Consider the following 15,374-nt stretch of genomic DNA (forward strand, 5'->3'; position numbering starts at 1 on the left):
CGACCACTGCCAAACCAACGCTGGCGCCCACACGTCTCCTCCCTGCGCCTCCCCCCTCTCTCCACCGCCAAACCCGCGAAACGCACGACGCATCGTCGGTTTCCTTCGTTTTTTCGACACCCCGGGTTCCCATTGAACGGCCGTCTCGACGACTCTTCGACGTTGTCGTCACTCACCAACAACCTCGAACCTCACCTTCACCCTCTAGCCCAACCCGCCTCCCCCCTCCTTCACAATGGTCGCAGCCACAGATGCCTCGAAGGACCTGCCGTTCCAGACGGTCCAGGTCGAGGCCCTCGTTGTCATGAAGATCACCAAGCACTGCTCGTCCGCCTTCCCGACCACCGCTACGGGCGCCATCGTCGGCATGGAGAACAAGGGCACGCTTGAGGTCACCAACACCTTTGCCTTCCCCTCCGTGGCTGACGCTGCCGTCGAGTCCGGCGCCAACGAGCGCGGCCACCAGAACGACGCGTCGGCCATTGCCGCCGCCGCACCGCGCGCCAAGTCCAACGTGACGTACCAGGCCGACATGATCCGCCACCTCAAGGAGGTCAACGTCGACGCCAACAGCGTCGGCTTCTACACGAGCGCGACAATGGGCAACTTTATCAACATGAGCTTCATCGAGAACCTGTACCACTACCAGCGCGACGCCCAGGCCGGCGCCGCCACCGTCGCCCTTGTCTACGACGTCAGCCGCAGCTCGCAGGGCGCCCTGAACCTGCGCGCGTTCCGCCTGTCCAGCGCGTTTGTCGCCGCATACAAGGAGGGCAAGTTCACAACCGAGACGCTGCAAAAGTCCAAACTGTCCTTCAAGGACATCTTGGTGGAGCTGCCCGTCGCCGTGCACAACTCGCACCTCCTGACTACTTTCATGCACCAGCTGCCCGCGCCGCCGGCCACCGCCGAGGTCGACCTGCCCGCCTCGCTGTCCGACATCCACGGCGCGCCCCTGGCCTTCCCCGCCTACCCGTCGCTCGACGCCCTCGACCTGTCCATCGACCCGTTCTTGGAGAAGACGTGCGACCTGCTGCTCGACAGCGTCGAGGCGCACTACACCGACCTCAACAACCACCAGTACTACCAGCGCCAGCTGACGCGCGAGCAGCAGAAGATTACCGCGTGGCAGACCAAGCGCAAGGCCGAGAACGCCGCCCGCACCGCCGCCAAGCAGGCGCCGCTCCCCGAGGACGAGTGGCAGCGGCTGTTCAAGCTGCCCCAGGAGCCCAGCCGCCTCGAGAGCATGCTCAACGCCCGCCAGGTCGACCTGTACAGCCGGCAGGTCGACGGCTTCACGTCCAGCGTCAGCGCCAAGATGTTTGCCGTCAGGGGGAACCTGCTGCCCGAGTAAACGGGTAGTTGGTGGACTTTGATTTGCTCATGTTTATTGTGTTTATTTTCTCCTTCTTTTCTTTTGCGTGCGATGTCTTTTTTACAGTTTCATCATGTTCCCGTCACCACGTCCGGGGTCACTTCACCAGGGCCGGATATTTCTATCATGGGCGGATAAGGGCCATGCCGTGGCACGAAACCCAGCCCTTTCATTATGACACGGCTGAGGTCGCACCCTTGTCATTGTATTTCGGTTTTCCATATTTTCTCGTCCCCTCTTGGTATCTTTTCTCTTTCTGCGTTTTTGGCGGCACCAAAAGTTTCTAGACGGGTATGATTTGGCCTAACGAGACTTCTCCTTTTGGCCGTGGATCTTTCGTTGGACGGATTCGTTGCACAGCGGCGTCAAGGCGACACTGACTCTGTGGTCCTCGCTTTACCCTACGTTCGTCATACTGTGAACGTACGGTGAGCAACCAGAGACAAAGGCGTCCGATACCTTTGTGCCACGATGCACTGCGGAAGCTGGCAAACCAGGGGCGAGTTATATTGCATCTGGCCTGGCGTTAATTTGGGGGACTACGAACTGTCAGATGAAAACGAAAATACAAAAGATAAACTAGGCTAAGAGATCCAGTCGTGAACGTGGCCAAACGTATGAGCTCGGCGGCCGCTTGAAAACATATGTAAACTGATAACACGTGCTCGGAGAGGCTTCGGATCCTTTACTGGCCAGGCCCCAGTGGCTGTAGCCTCCATACTACGAATTACGGGACCAGAGCGGACGCTGCGGCCAGTAACGGCAGATGGTGCCGACACGCTACAGGGGACCAATGGCCCTCCGTTTCCCACTGAGCACCGTCCGTATCAGGACTAGCGCCGTTCCTGAAATTTTCTGCTTGCTGCTAACCCCTCACCAACCAACCACTGCCCCGCCACGTTGCGACGGAAAAAAAAGTGATTGTCCACTATCTCTACCCGCCCTTCCCATTTCAACACCTCTTGTATCCTCCTGCGTCCCTTGTCCTTCTGTTCTTCTCCTTTCCTCCGTCTTCTACACTCCTCGCTTTTTACTCTCCTATCTCACTTTGCATCCTTACCAAACGCTTCATCCATCCCAATAGCCCGTCTTTCTCCTCAAGGTACGTCTCAATGGCGGTGCAGCGCCCATTGCCGTACCCCTCTCTGATAAGCATCGTACCGCTGTTGGAGCTCACTTTGGCCTCGGATGGCCATCTGACCAGAGCTGCTTGAAAAAAACAAAGAGCTTCAGCTCCGGTTCACTTGTTTGCCAGCCAATTTCTGTCATCTACGATCAATCGACTAACTCGCTGCTCTCTTCCCAGACCACTACTCTACATTCAAAATGGCTGCCCCCGCCGGAAACTTCAAGGTCGCCGACATCTCGCTGGCCGCCTTCGGTCGCCGCGAGATCGAGCTCGCTGAGAACGAGATGCCGGGCCTCATGGCCACCCGTGCCAAGTACGCCACCGACCAGCCGCTCAAGGGCGCCCGCATTGCCGGCTGCCTGCACATGACCATCCAGACCGCCGTCCTCATCGAGACCCTGACCGCTCTCGGTGCCGAGGTCACCTGGACCTCGTGCAACATCTTCTCCACCCAGGACCACGCCGCCGCTGCCATTGCCGCCACCGGTGTCCCCGTCTTCGCCTGGAAGGGCGAGACCGAGGAGGAGTACCAGTGGTGCCTGGAGCAGCAGCTGGTTGCCTTCAAGGACAACAAGCGCCTGAACCTGATTCTCGACGACGGAGGTGACCTGACCCAGCTCGTCCACGCCAAGTACCCCGAGATGCTCAAGGACTGCTACGGCCTGTCCGAGGAGACCACCACTGGTGTCCACCACCTGTACAAGATGCTGAAGAACGGCGAGCTGCTGGTGCCTGCCATCAACGTCAACGACTCCGTCACCAAGTCCAAGTTCGACAACCTGTACGGCTGCCGCGAGTCCCTCGTCGACGGCATCAAGCGCGCCACCGACGTCATGATTGCCGGCAAGATCGCCGTGGTTGCCGGCTACGGCGACGTCGGCAAGGGCTGCGCCATGGCCCTCGCTGGCATGGGCGCCCGCGTCCTGGTGACCGAGATTGACCCCATCAACGCCCTGCAGGCCGCCATGGCCGGCTTCCAGGTCACCACCATGGACAAGGCCGCCTCGGTCGGCCAGATCTTTGTCACGACCACCGGCTGCCGCGACATCCTGGTCGGCCGCCACTTCGAGGCCATGCCCAACGACGCCATTGTCAGCAACATTGGCCACTTTGACGTCGAGATTGACGTTGCCTGGCTCAAGGCCAACGCTGTGGAGCACGTCAACATCAAGCCCCAGGTCGACCGCTACACCATGAAGAGCGGCCGCAAGCTGATTCTGCTGGCGGAGGGCCGCCTGGTCAACCTGGGTTGCGCCACGGGCCACTCCTCGTTCGTCATGTCCTGCTCCTTCACCAACCAGGTCCTGGCCCAGATCGCTCTCTACAAGAACAAGGACGAGGCGTTCCGCAGCAAGTATGTCGAGTTCGCCAAGAACGGCACCTTTGAGAAGCAGGTCTACGTCCTGCCCAAGATCCTCGACGAGGAGGTTGCCAAGCTGCACCTCGACCACTGTAACGTCGAGCTGAGCAAGCTCACCGATGTCCAGGCCGAGTACCTGTCTCTGCCTGTCGAGGGTCCCTTCAAGCCCGACCAGTATGTTCCCCCATTGTTTTATTTCGTCTCCGTCTTGTACGCATGTAACATTACTAACCTTTTCTCAGCTACCGCTACTAATCTCTCTCGCCCCCTATCACCCCTCGTCTCAAACCCGCCAGCATCGTCTCTGGGCTGCGTCGCCGCTCTCTATACTTAACGATATGATTGCCGCGTACCTCCCATTGATGTGTTTTTGTGTTTTTGATGTTTATTGTCGTTTCAAAGTTGTTTATGAAAAGAAAATTTAACCATATACCCATTTCAACCGGGGAAAACACGGGGGAGTTGTTCTTTCAAAAAGCATTGCGATTGTTTCATGCGGCAGTGCGGCCGTCCTTTTCTTCCGACCCTTTATCGTCACCTCTATTCTTTCTTCTCTCTCGCCCTTCCCCCCTACAGTCCGCACCTGCCCTCCCCCTACTTTTCTTTTTCTTCAACAAAAATGTTTTCAACAGCATAGGGAAGGAGCCTTGTATTTTTTTGTCGTGGTTTTCACACCGCCGGTTTGATTTTTTCGTCTAATTTGTTTGCGCAAAGGGAATTTACATACAGGCACACACGAAGGGTGATGACATCTCAATCATGAAATTGAGTACGGAAGATCTACAATCGGTTCGAATATGGGCCGTTTTATTTCTCTCTAGATAGCACACAGCGACACATGGTTCGGTCACTGAGGTCTGAAGATCGGAGTGGTTGAGTCCCAGGTCAAGTTGTCACAAAATGAATAATTTTTTCAACAATTTTTACTCCTTCTTTTCAGCCGATGTGTAGTCGAGCTTCCTCAAGGCTCCCTTGTCAATTTTTGCAATAAAACATAGCAACTTTGAGCCCTGTCGTCCATCTCTTTGATTTTTCTGTGGTAAACTATCTAGGTTCCACTTTGTAGGACTTTCGATGTCGTGACAATCCATTTTTATCTGTTCCATTTGAGAGTATTTTTATTAAATTTGCCTCTTTCCTTTTTGCCTTTTTCGAAAAGAAAATCATACTTTATACACAGACCCTTTTCAACTCGATTTTCTATGTGTAAAAATGTTTTTTGAAAGTATCATATCAGTAAGCGAAATTCGAGTACTAAAACATACGGAATACAGAATAGAAACTGGGGATTAATATATTTCAACGAAATGTAAAGGTAAATATAAATCGGACTTTCAACCACACAGGTACCCATGAGAAGAAATAAACTTCGGTTACCGACATGACGGTGTAGGCATATGAACAAAAGTACGTGAATGAAACATTGGGGCTCGGATTTGTGCGATATGGACGGAGTCCATATCGAAAGCAATGAGGCTAATACGAGATTCGCGCCGACTTCAGCCAAAATGCAGCATCTCATTCTCAGAAATACGACTGCCGACCCGCTGTAAACTGTCCCCAAACACCCTCACCGTAGAAACCATGTCTGTTTCCTTTTACCGCGCTCATTTTATTCTGCATGCCGTGGACGAGCCCGTGAATGCGTGTGCCGACTTTCCTTTGCGCCTCCATGGCCGTGTTTCCGTCAAAGAAAAAGAGATACTACTGAAATCAGGGTTGCATTTACTCTTTACTCTTGATGCACCTCACTAGAGACTCAAACCAGTTGATGGCCTCTCGAAAGCTGGCCGCCGACGGACCAAGGGATGTGATCTGGGAGAAGTATTTCTGCCATGCTACCAGGCGCATCGTTGATGTTGCTATGTTTCGAGCCACAATGCGGCGATCACGCATGGGGGCGAAGATTTGACGAAGGGAAAAATCTAGACCGTTGGTCGAGTGGTCGCCGACGTTGAAATTAACACGGCAACTGTCGTTGGAGCTACGGATGGCCAGCACTTTGTTGTTCTCGTACGTGCCGCGTTCCTTCAGGGGTGATGCTTGTAAGTTTACGCGCAAGCGAGGCGAAGCGAGCGATCAGAGTTCCAGCCGCTTATTTACTACCTTAAGACAATAGATGGAGTGAAACCACGGGGTTTGCTCCGGCCAGAATCGGATAATATGTCGTATATAATGTGACGAATAAGGTTTTGTTTTGGACCGTTGGGGAACTACGGATTGGTAGTGTACGAGGTGGCATAGCTAAATGAGACAGACCACAGCAAGAACAGCTACCCTGACGAAAAGGCTATGTTTCTTATCTCACCCGGCCTGGCCTACGTTTCTATTTTCTATAGGTACGGGACGGACAGAGGGACAGTTCCTTCTCGAGCCGCCCGAGGCGAGGGTTGAGAGTGCATGCTTCATCCAGGATAAAATGACGAGACGAACAGGCACCGAAGGACGGCGGGAGGGGCCATCTATTTTGCCCTGCAGCAGTCCCAAATCAGTCCGTGTAGAGCGCCATTTGCTGTCCGCCTGACTATGCTGATGATGATGTGCTTTGGCAATTCAATATCGGGACAGTCGATGCTGCATCCCATGTGTCTGCTCATGTGGCCCGGCATATCACGCATCTAGAATTACACAAAATATAGAGAGGCGAGCAAAGACGCAAGAGAAGCAGATAACCGCATGCGAACAGTCGCGTTAGCGATATTACAAGCCGGGCCGTGTTGTCGTTTTTGACTCTCTGCTTGCAGCAGAAACGATTTGGCTATATCACAATCGCTCTTATTAACCAATATTGCGCTCTCGTATGAGACGGGCCGGAGCTAAGACGGCATGGTATGGGGTTTGGCACGCGGACGCCACATGGGTGCAAGGAGGAGGGGAAAGGTCTTACCGCCAGAAAGAAAGGGTAGACAAACGGAAAGGGCCAAGGGAAGAATCAGGAAGCGAGCTCGCTTCCACGAGATAGAGCGCCCCTTGTCGGCTTTATTGGCTGGGGGAAGATGAGCAATAGAACGAGGGGAATAACAATCAAATCATAGCCACATAGCCTGCCAATCTCCAAACGCCCGGATGAACATGTCCCCAATGACACGGGTAAATCGCAAAACGTCAATATCAGCACGAACTGGCAAAGAACTGGTAGATATGGCGAGGCACACCAGTTCCACAGCATTGCATCACTTCCCCAGTTGCAGCCCTTCCGTGCCCCTGTCGTCCAGTTGATAAGGCGCTTGATATCAGTAAGGCAACGCACCGAAAATGGAACATGCAAACAGAACTGTACCCGGGATGGACAGCTAACGCAATCAATGCCCCAAGGAAAAGACGGGAAACACGGGAAAGGGCAATATCAAGATGGAGCTTCTATACCATGGCCGAAGTGCGCCGTACCTGCAGGCTATATGACATGGATAGAGCCTAAGAAAATAGATAGCAGGAGATTGTGACGACGCCGACGATGATTTCAACCGCCGACGATGGCGTCAAGGGCATCAATGGCATTAATGTTGTCAATCGTAGCACTTGACCACGGAGTACATGACTTGCTAGACAAGCACAAAAATGCCACGGACAGGCCCAAGAGGCCTCCACTCCGCCGTGACAAGATCGTGGACGGGGACAAATTCCGTTTTGTCCCGCTTGTGTCCCTGTTGAGGAAGCATTTGGCGCGAGTATAAATCTGGACATATTATTCTCAGCCACGAGGGTTCAACAAGAAGACGCGGCAGGCAGAAAGGGGCTTTGTTTGTGATGCCCACTGGAGGCAGCGGAAAGGGGGAATAAACCACAGACTTCCTTTGAACAATACGACAAAACGAGAAAAGCCACGCCGGAAGTCGAGCCAGAGCTGTCGAGTCTGTCTTTGAGACGGCTGCAGTGATGTAGTTCATGACACGGACAGCCAACTTTGGTACGTGTTGGACGCGTCCAGATGCTGGTTGTTTGACGTTTGATGTGGGATGCCGGAGGAGAATGCTTGAGGTGGATGCCTTTTGGTAGGGAGTGCGATCGACCATGTGGCAAGTCGGAGCCGTACAACGATGGCGCGCCGAGATTGGCAACGGGACCGAATTTGAAGAGGCTCCCTGTGTCATGTGTCCACAACCTGGAAAGAGAAGCATTAAGCGACACGGCTGGTTGCTTCTTTCTCGTCACCCCATTGTGAAAAGTAACGTTCCCCATCCAACGCAAAAACAGGAGAGATACCGAAATAGGAATGGCCGGGGGAAGAGAGTCTGACCTGTGGGCCTGAAATTCGTTCTGATTTCCCGACGATATTTTACTCCGTATTTGCTTCTTCGCGCCAGGATTGTGAAAAAAAAAAAAAAAAAAAAAAAAAAAAAAAAAAAGAGACGCCACTGTCGTTGCTTTGCGTTTCCCCCGTCCATTGTCAATTGTTTTCGGGCACCGTCTTGTCATTGATCGCGGTAAGGGGATCCAAAACACGAAGCGAACTCTGGCCCGTGACTACATTTCTGTCTCCTGCTCCTACTTGAAAGACAGCCCCAGTACGACATACTCTGTAGACTTTCTTTTTCCGTTCCCTTGCCTCTTTTCCTCCTTGATTCAGCGCAAAATCACAAGTCAGCCAAAACATTATGAGGTTAGGATTGGCTGTGCCGGTGCGCCACGCCCATCACTGTTGCTCATTGGGGGATCGTCAGGCCGTTCTTGCCCGAGAAAGGACTACGGTGCTACAAATGTAGCAAGGCCCGTGAATCCTTGCCACAGGACTTTCTCGTTTTTTTCATCACATAGCAGTCTTTTCTTTTTTTTTTTTTTTTTTTTTTTTTTTTTTTTTTTTTTTCATACATGTGTAGTGGAGAACATCATTTCTGAACAAAACAGCAAAGGTAAAGACGGCCTGGTCTTCCCCATGCCTCTTCAGCAGGCCTCGAGTTGATCGGAACGGACAAGATTGTCTGACCGAGCAAGGACGGATAGGGAGAGAAGATGCGCGCACCGGCACGACAGAAGGCCCAAGATAAAAAGGCCCCCACACCAGGACCTCCAACAAAAGACAACCATAGGTCGTGGTCTCTCTGCGCCTTCCCTACTTCGACTACCAACGTTGTAGCGTTAAAATAGGCGAGAAGAAAGGGGGTGTGCAGCCCAGCTGGCCGGCAGCTTCGTTGGCCCTGGCACCGTCGCCTCTGTGCATCGTTCGCTTCGAGCCCGTGGATTTTGGCGAGAGGGGGACGATGGACCAAGATTGCCGGGCGGAGCCACACTGACCATGCAGAAGTGATCAAAGTTGGACAGGGGGAGATGTTTGATATTGTGACCTACTCTGCTACTGCGCAAAGCATGAGAACAAAACAGGATGAGAGTGGCAGTGGAGGGTAGCGAGAGACATGATAAATGGAATGCGGATAAAAAGTATAAACAAGAAAGGCTGTCAGCACAGCATGGCAAACATATTTACATCGTAAAGGGGGGATCCAAAACGACGAGCATTGAGGCTTCAGGGGACGATGTGGCCGAAAAGCCATGTGCTCTGAACACGCTAAACCGTGGAGTGGTGGATTTAGCTGGGGCCTGGCCAGGTTTTTGGGCCTGGCCGTGCTTGTGATTATCATGACGCTAAACTAAACGACGACGGAAAGAGCTCCTTCCGCGGTGCGATTCTGCAGGCTTGGCTCGACGGATGCCTTAGTCCCATTCCCGCGGCTGTCCGCTGTGACCAACTATCGATATCCACCTGTGTGCATGCAGACGACAGGCCGTGACAAGCAATCACAATGGAATGCAGAGTACGAAATACGGAGAATACGGTCGGACTTGCTAGTCAACTTGCAAGTACTTAGTGGGCCTCATATGCCATGGCTTCGTGACGATCACAGGAATACAGAAGTCTACAAGTAGTATCGCTTTAGATGCTGGATAATGGGGCATCTTTTCATGTCAGGATGTACAACCACAGCATGAGACAGGCGCCGCAAGTATACCCAAGTTGAGCCAAGTTCAACCCTCGGAGCAAGGGCGGTGGAGGGGGGCTGAACGGCGAGTGTATTGCCTCATTGCGCCGTGTTTAGAAGACGCTGCAGGCCGACCCAGTCCAAGCCAAAACACGCCGCCACGAGAACACAACGACACATTACTATACCTATATTGCCGAGGGCACAGTCGCGGAGTCTGCAGCTAAGAAAACAAACTCCTCGACAAGGAACAGCTCAGAAGCAAGTTGCACTGCATCGACGCGAGTGTCTATGTGGAGAGAGGCTCATGCGGCATGGCTGAAAAGGACCAAAGCACAGAATAATCCAAAAGGAAATAAAAGAAATACGAACATACATCGTTGTTGGTCGGGACAACAAAGATGGGAGCGGCTGTGACACAATTGCCGAATTCTGCAATTGAATCCTTCTGTGCCGATGTACAAAACACAAAAGAAAAAACAGACAAATACAATATGGCAATGTGACAAGGTGACAAGAAATAGATTCAACACACAGGGACAGAATACCAGCGACGGCATCGGCGCGGGAAGCGCAAATCATCGAGGAAACAGGAAAAGCGTAGATCGTGATTTTCAAGCTTCCTTCGCGTGACGGCCCCTCACACGCTTGCTTAGTTTTCCCCCCATCGTCCTCCCGGTTGTCTCCTAATTTCTCGCATAGAATGCTGAATGGCCGGCCGGCAGAAGCAAGCCAATACCAGGCGGGGAATGACCATTCCGACGCCCCTCTTCCCTTTGCTTTCACTCTTACAACATTTTCGGTGTTGATTCTCCTAGGAAATGATAATCCAATAAGGAGAGTCTGGTGCAGATGATCACCTTGTTGAGGGAGCATACCAGACCCCCGACCTACCACGGCGAGCAAGATCTAAGATCCAAGGCGTGGGTTGTTGGCATTCGCATCTTGTGTTCATGCCGTACAATACGGAGTGTATCCTTTCATTTGACCTACTATTCGATGGTTTGGCTATTGAGTCGGAAAGAACTCGATGTCGCGGCACTCCGTTGCAACGCGCTTGTCGTCACATAAGCATTTTCTCACATTCCTTCGAGGTAAGCTCGGCAAGCACAGGCACATGCACGGCAAACGTCCCGGCGAGAGGGTTCGATTAGGTTTGGCTTAATTAAAATAGTTGGATCGATGAGTGAGATGGCCAAACCCCTGGAAGAATCCAGAGCGAATGTGAGCGCGGCACAACAAGAGGAACGGGGAAAGCATTTTCGCTTTTGACGAAGTACGCTCATCAAACTGCCCTGTTCCCTGTCTTCTGCGCCTCGGTGTGCGGTAGCTGGGGAGCTGGGTTCAATAATCACTCTGTTCTCTTTTCTCTGTGCGTCATTTGCCCCCCTTCTTTTCACTCTTTCATAGCGATACGAGTAGGACGGAGCACGACGCACATTTTTCGTCATGCCTCGTACCAGCCTTACAGCTCGACATTGTCATCGTCTTTTTGCTGAACGTTTTTGTTCATCCTGGTCCGTTGTTGTGTTGTGGGCCGCTGAGATTCAAACCAAGATACGGATTAAAACATCCTGGTCTCGCAGTACTCTCTTCGAGCCCACAGTCACTCCATTTCCCCTGCATCCTATCGCCTTGTCCTTTGCGTAGTGGCTTTTCTTTTTCCTTCACCTTCTTCGTCTCATTGAGATCCGCAGCCTGCGGCATGATTGTCGCTGCTCGCCCGCTGATTTTTCCATCCTGTTTGACTGTTCAAGAAAGATGGCGAAAAGAAACGCCCCGTATTATCTCGTAAAAAGCCCCCAAATTCATCAAACCCAATCTCGCCTTCTACCAAAAACGTTCTCAGCTAATTTGTATCACTCGTAAACCCCCCATCTCAGCCCGGTAGTCCCCTATCTTTTGTCTTTTCCATATTCAAGTCTTCTATTTTAAGTTTCCTTTTTTTTTTTTTTTTTTTTTTTTTTTTCGTTTCTCTCTTCTATGTGCCAACAATTGCCCATGCCTGCCTTTGTTTGCTGGTGGGTGCGACGGCGTGTTTGTTAGCTAATAGGGAGAAGCCAAGTTCCAAAGACGGCCCACAAGACGCAAGGGATGGTCTACTATGGCAAGTCCAACCTTTGGTGAAATGTCACAAAACGGCACGAGGTTGGACTGCCCAGATCGCACCCGTCGATGGTGAGTTTAGCGCAGCCGTCAAATTTCCACACCCTCGGAGGACGAAGAAATATAAGTGAGCGACTACAACGTACTCTTTACGCCGAGGAGAAGAGGCGAACTGAAGCGAAAGCGGAAAGGAGGAAGGTCTCAGACAAGTAACGAGCTGCAAAGTGGCAATCTTCTAATTCGTACGTCGTATTGTTTTGTCTCTCGTTGAAATAATACCACCCCAACGCAAGTTGACAGCTGGCCCATAAGAAGACAGAAAATCCAGTCATTGCTTGGCAAATTGGGAAAACGGTTCGAAAGACATTGTCGGATACGACGTACCCAAAGAGCAGACAAGATGCGCCTGCAAAGGGGGGGGAAAGGGGAAACTCGGGGACTGCAGGACGAGCCAAAGACCATGTAACCATGGGGTCGGTGACTGGCCAAAAACACGACTGAAAAAACGTATGTCGTATGTTGTACATTACTTTGTACAGCAAGAAAGAGTACATGAAGGCCCGGGAAAGTGGCAGACAGGACCCAGCGTCGCTTCGACCAAAGCACAACCGGGAGCTGAACAGCAAGACGAGGCCAGGCCCTGAACCCCAAGATGCATCCGACTGGACAACACCCCCTCCCTTGCACACCCCGTAACCCACCTCCCATCCTCGGCACATTTGTTGCACGAAAAACTGCTCGTCTCTTGGTATTTGGCTGTACAGATGTCCGTACTGTCCAGCCAACAGTTTGGCAGAAAAAGGCTGTAGCTAGGTATGGTGGTCAAGAATAATGTTTGGCTTCCAGAACGATGCGCGTGAAAGGCCAGCAACATTTTGCAGGACCTCAATAGTATGGCCCGGAAATTGGGGGCTGGGCGGAAAATGTGCATATCTTTTGCTCGGATGTGGCCAACTTCCGGCCAGTTCATATCTGGATGTGAATAAAAAAAGTAAAAAAAGTATTAACAAAAACAAAAGAAGAAGAAAAAAAGGAACAGGCCTTGCCTTTCCAGCGTTCCAGCGCTAGCAAGCGACCCGTTGCTTCATACTCAGTAGAGTCGGCAACATACCCTTTTGGACCGAACTACTGTGTCTGGCGCTGACAATGTTTCTATTCGTGCAGCCGGGGCACATGGGTTATAAGCCGGGGTTGAGGATGTGAACAAAACGAATGGTGGACGAGAAGGATGCAAAAGCAGAGCCGAATGGAGAGCCGTTAGTGCTTTGGAGAGCCATGTGAAGCGGCAGAGTAGGCAAGCGCGACTGAGGATTAGAAAAACAATGGGAAACCCCACGAGTGTGCTTGCCTCGTCGAGTCTCGCCAGAAAGGAGGAAATTGCTCTTTCCCTCTGGACGATTTTGCTTTCTTTTGTACACAACACATCTTTCCTTTGCTGTACAATTGCGGCCCTTTTTAGCCTCACGCCCCCCTCCCCCCTTCTCTTTGTCGTGTTTTTCGTCTCTACATTCTACACACCCCACTCACAACTTTTCCTACCAAGCAATTTAGGTTCCTTTCTACTACCAAACACCCCTGGCAAGAGGAGAACAGCCCCCATCCAAGGCACAGGAAACCGGCCCACGGTCGCACTTTACGACGCACCCCCGAACCCCCAGTCGCTCTTTCCCTCGTTTGGGCCTCCTTCCCTAGTCGCTTCCCTAGTCGGCCGCTCCTTCCCCAGTCGCACGTCCAATATTCTATTTGTAGTGGGTTCACTATGATTGCTTGGAAGGAACCACGGCTCCAGCACAAAAGGTTGGTGGGGACTTTGGTCGCACGTCGTACAAGCACGGAAAATCGACCAACCTAAATAAAATATTGGCCTGGCGCACTTGTCTTCCTCCCTCGTCCTCCTTCGACCTCTGGTCTGTACAGTTGTTCAACCACACAATAACACAACAACACAACAACACACGACACTTCGACAGACAATTCTTCAACGGCTCCGCTCGACTGCATTTTCAAAGTATTACGAAAACACAATAGGCATTGTGTACTGCATTTTTCAGCATTTAGCGTTCAATTCTCGACAAGTGTATGCAAACGTCCTGCTCAAAGCATAACAGCGAAACGGTCCGAGTACGACATCAACGGACAGATCGACAGCGTCGCATCACGAACACTGAGCGGGCTCTAGAGCACGAACAATTCGCGTTTTATGTGCTGCGGTCCGTGTCGCGACTTTCATCTGCAGGCAAAAATGATCCACGCCGTCCGATACAGTTGATAATAGCATCGTCGGCCTGACGCGAGCCTCGGCGCTTTTGCCTCACTATCCTGCCCAGCCGGCCTGCAGCCATAGCTGTGGCGCACCTGTGTCTCGTGGGAACGAGAGTGTCGGCGTTATTTGAACGAACAAAGCACGACCGCCTGTCATTGCAACTGCGCTACAACGAGAGACAAAGACGCGTCTCCTCTCTGTCTCGGACGCCGGGCAGCTTTCACATCATCTCACCATGGCGGGCCACCAATCCCATCATGCGGGTCTACCTCGCCTGTCCGACAGCGGCAGTATGAGTTATCCGGGGCCTTCGTCGTACCAGCACACGCCGCCCGCGCCGCCGTCGCACCATCACCGACACCAGCAACCGGAATCCCATCAGCACCAGCATCCGCATCAACACCAACCTCACCCGCAATATCACCAACAACAGCACCAGCAACAGCACCAGCAACAGCACCAGCAACAGCACCAGCAAAAGCACCAGCAACAACACCAGCAACATCACCAGCCACAACAACAGCACCAGCACCAGCAACAGCACCAACACCAACAACATCAATTGCAACATCAGCTGCCGCCGCCACCATCAACGTCCTCAATCGGCTCATCAGGACACTCAAATCACCAATACTACCCGTCGCAGAGCAGCCAGAGCGTCGGCAGTCATCAAGGCCCAGGAAATCCGGGCATGGGTGTGAGCGAATTGTACAGTCCGTCGCCCGTTGGCGCGCCGCTTCCACCACCACCACCACCACCACCACCACCGAACAACTCGATCCCGTCTCTGCCCAGCATGCGGACCATTGACCCGCTGCACCCGCCACCAAGCAGCAGTTTGCACTCGACTCCCTATTCCGGACCGCCCAGTCTCCCGCCGGGCCCATTGCCCTTCTTTTCCATGCCACCGCCATATGGAATCCAGCCGCACAATCTCCCATCGTTCTCTCACTACGGTCAACCCCATGACCACGGTGACGACATGCGGATGCCATCCTTCTCCATGGGAGGCATTCGCTACAAAAAGGTACTTTTTCACAAGTCACAACTTCCCATTTTGTGCAAGCGAACTTGTCTTTAGCTGACTCTCATAAAGGAAATCAAACGGCGTACAAAAACTGGCTGCATGACCTGCCGGAAACGGCGCATCAAGGTGAGTTTCATAAGGCTGCTACAATTGTTTATATTGTCAGCATTGGCCTTGGATTTTGCGCTTTTTGTTTCCA

General features: G+C 52.4%; 3 protein-coding genes across 3 annotated transcripts; 2 read left to right on the forward strand and 1 right to left on the reverse strand.

The window, feature by feature from the left end:
- Positions 1–235: 235 nt before the first annotated feature.
- SPSK_07685 (translation initiation factor 3 subunit H) lies at positions 236–1,354 on the forward strand (the record flags this gene model as incomplete). The annotated part of the gene is made up of 1 exon (XM_016734342.1): positions 236–1,354. One exon carries the CDS (start codon positions 236–238, stop codon positions 1,352–1,354), a length of 1,119 nt encoding a protein of 372 aa, XP_016590838.1.
- Positions 1,355–2,701: 1,347 nt separating this feature from the next.
- Positions 2,702–4,119, forward strand: SPSK_07512 (adenosylhomocysteinase; the record flags this gene model as incomplete). The annotated part of the gene is made up of 2 exons (XM_016734174.1): positions 2,702–4,038; positions 4,107–4,119. 2 exons carry the CDS (start codon positions 2,702–2,704, stop codon positions 4,117–4,119), a joined length of 1,350 nt encoding a protein of 449 aa, XP_016590839.1.
- Positions 4,120–14,378: 10,259 nt separating this feature from the next.
- On the reverse strand, positions 14,379–15,035 carry SPSK_07981 (uncharacterized protein; the record flags this gene model as incomplete). Its single annotated transcript, XM_016734633.1, has 1 exon — positions 14,379–15,035. The coding sequence occupies one exon, from the start codon at positions 15,033–15,035 to the stop codon at positions 14,379–14,381; it is 657 nt and encodes a 218-aa protein (XP_016590840.1).
- Positions 15,036–15,374: the final 339 nt, after the last annotated feature.

The sequence above is a fragment of the Sporothrix schenckii genome (genome assembly GCF_000961545.1).
Source record: "Sporothrix schenckii 1099-18 chromosome Unknown Cont41, whole genome shotgun sequence".
Taxonomy (NCBI): Eukaryota; Fungi; Ascomycota; class Sordariomycetes; order Ophiostomatales; family Ophiostomataceae; genus Sporothrix; species Sporothrix schenckii.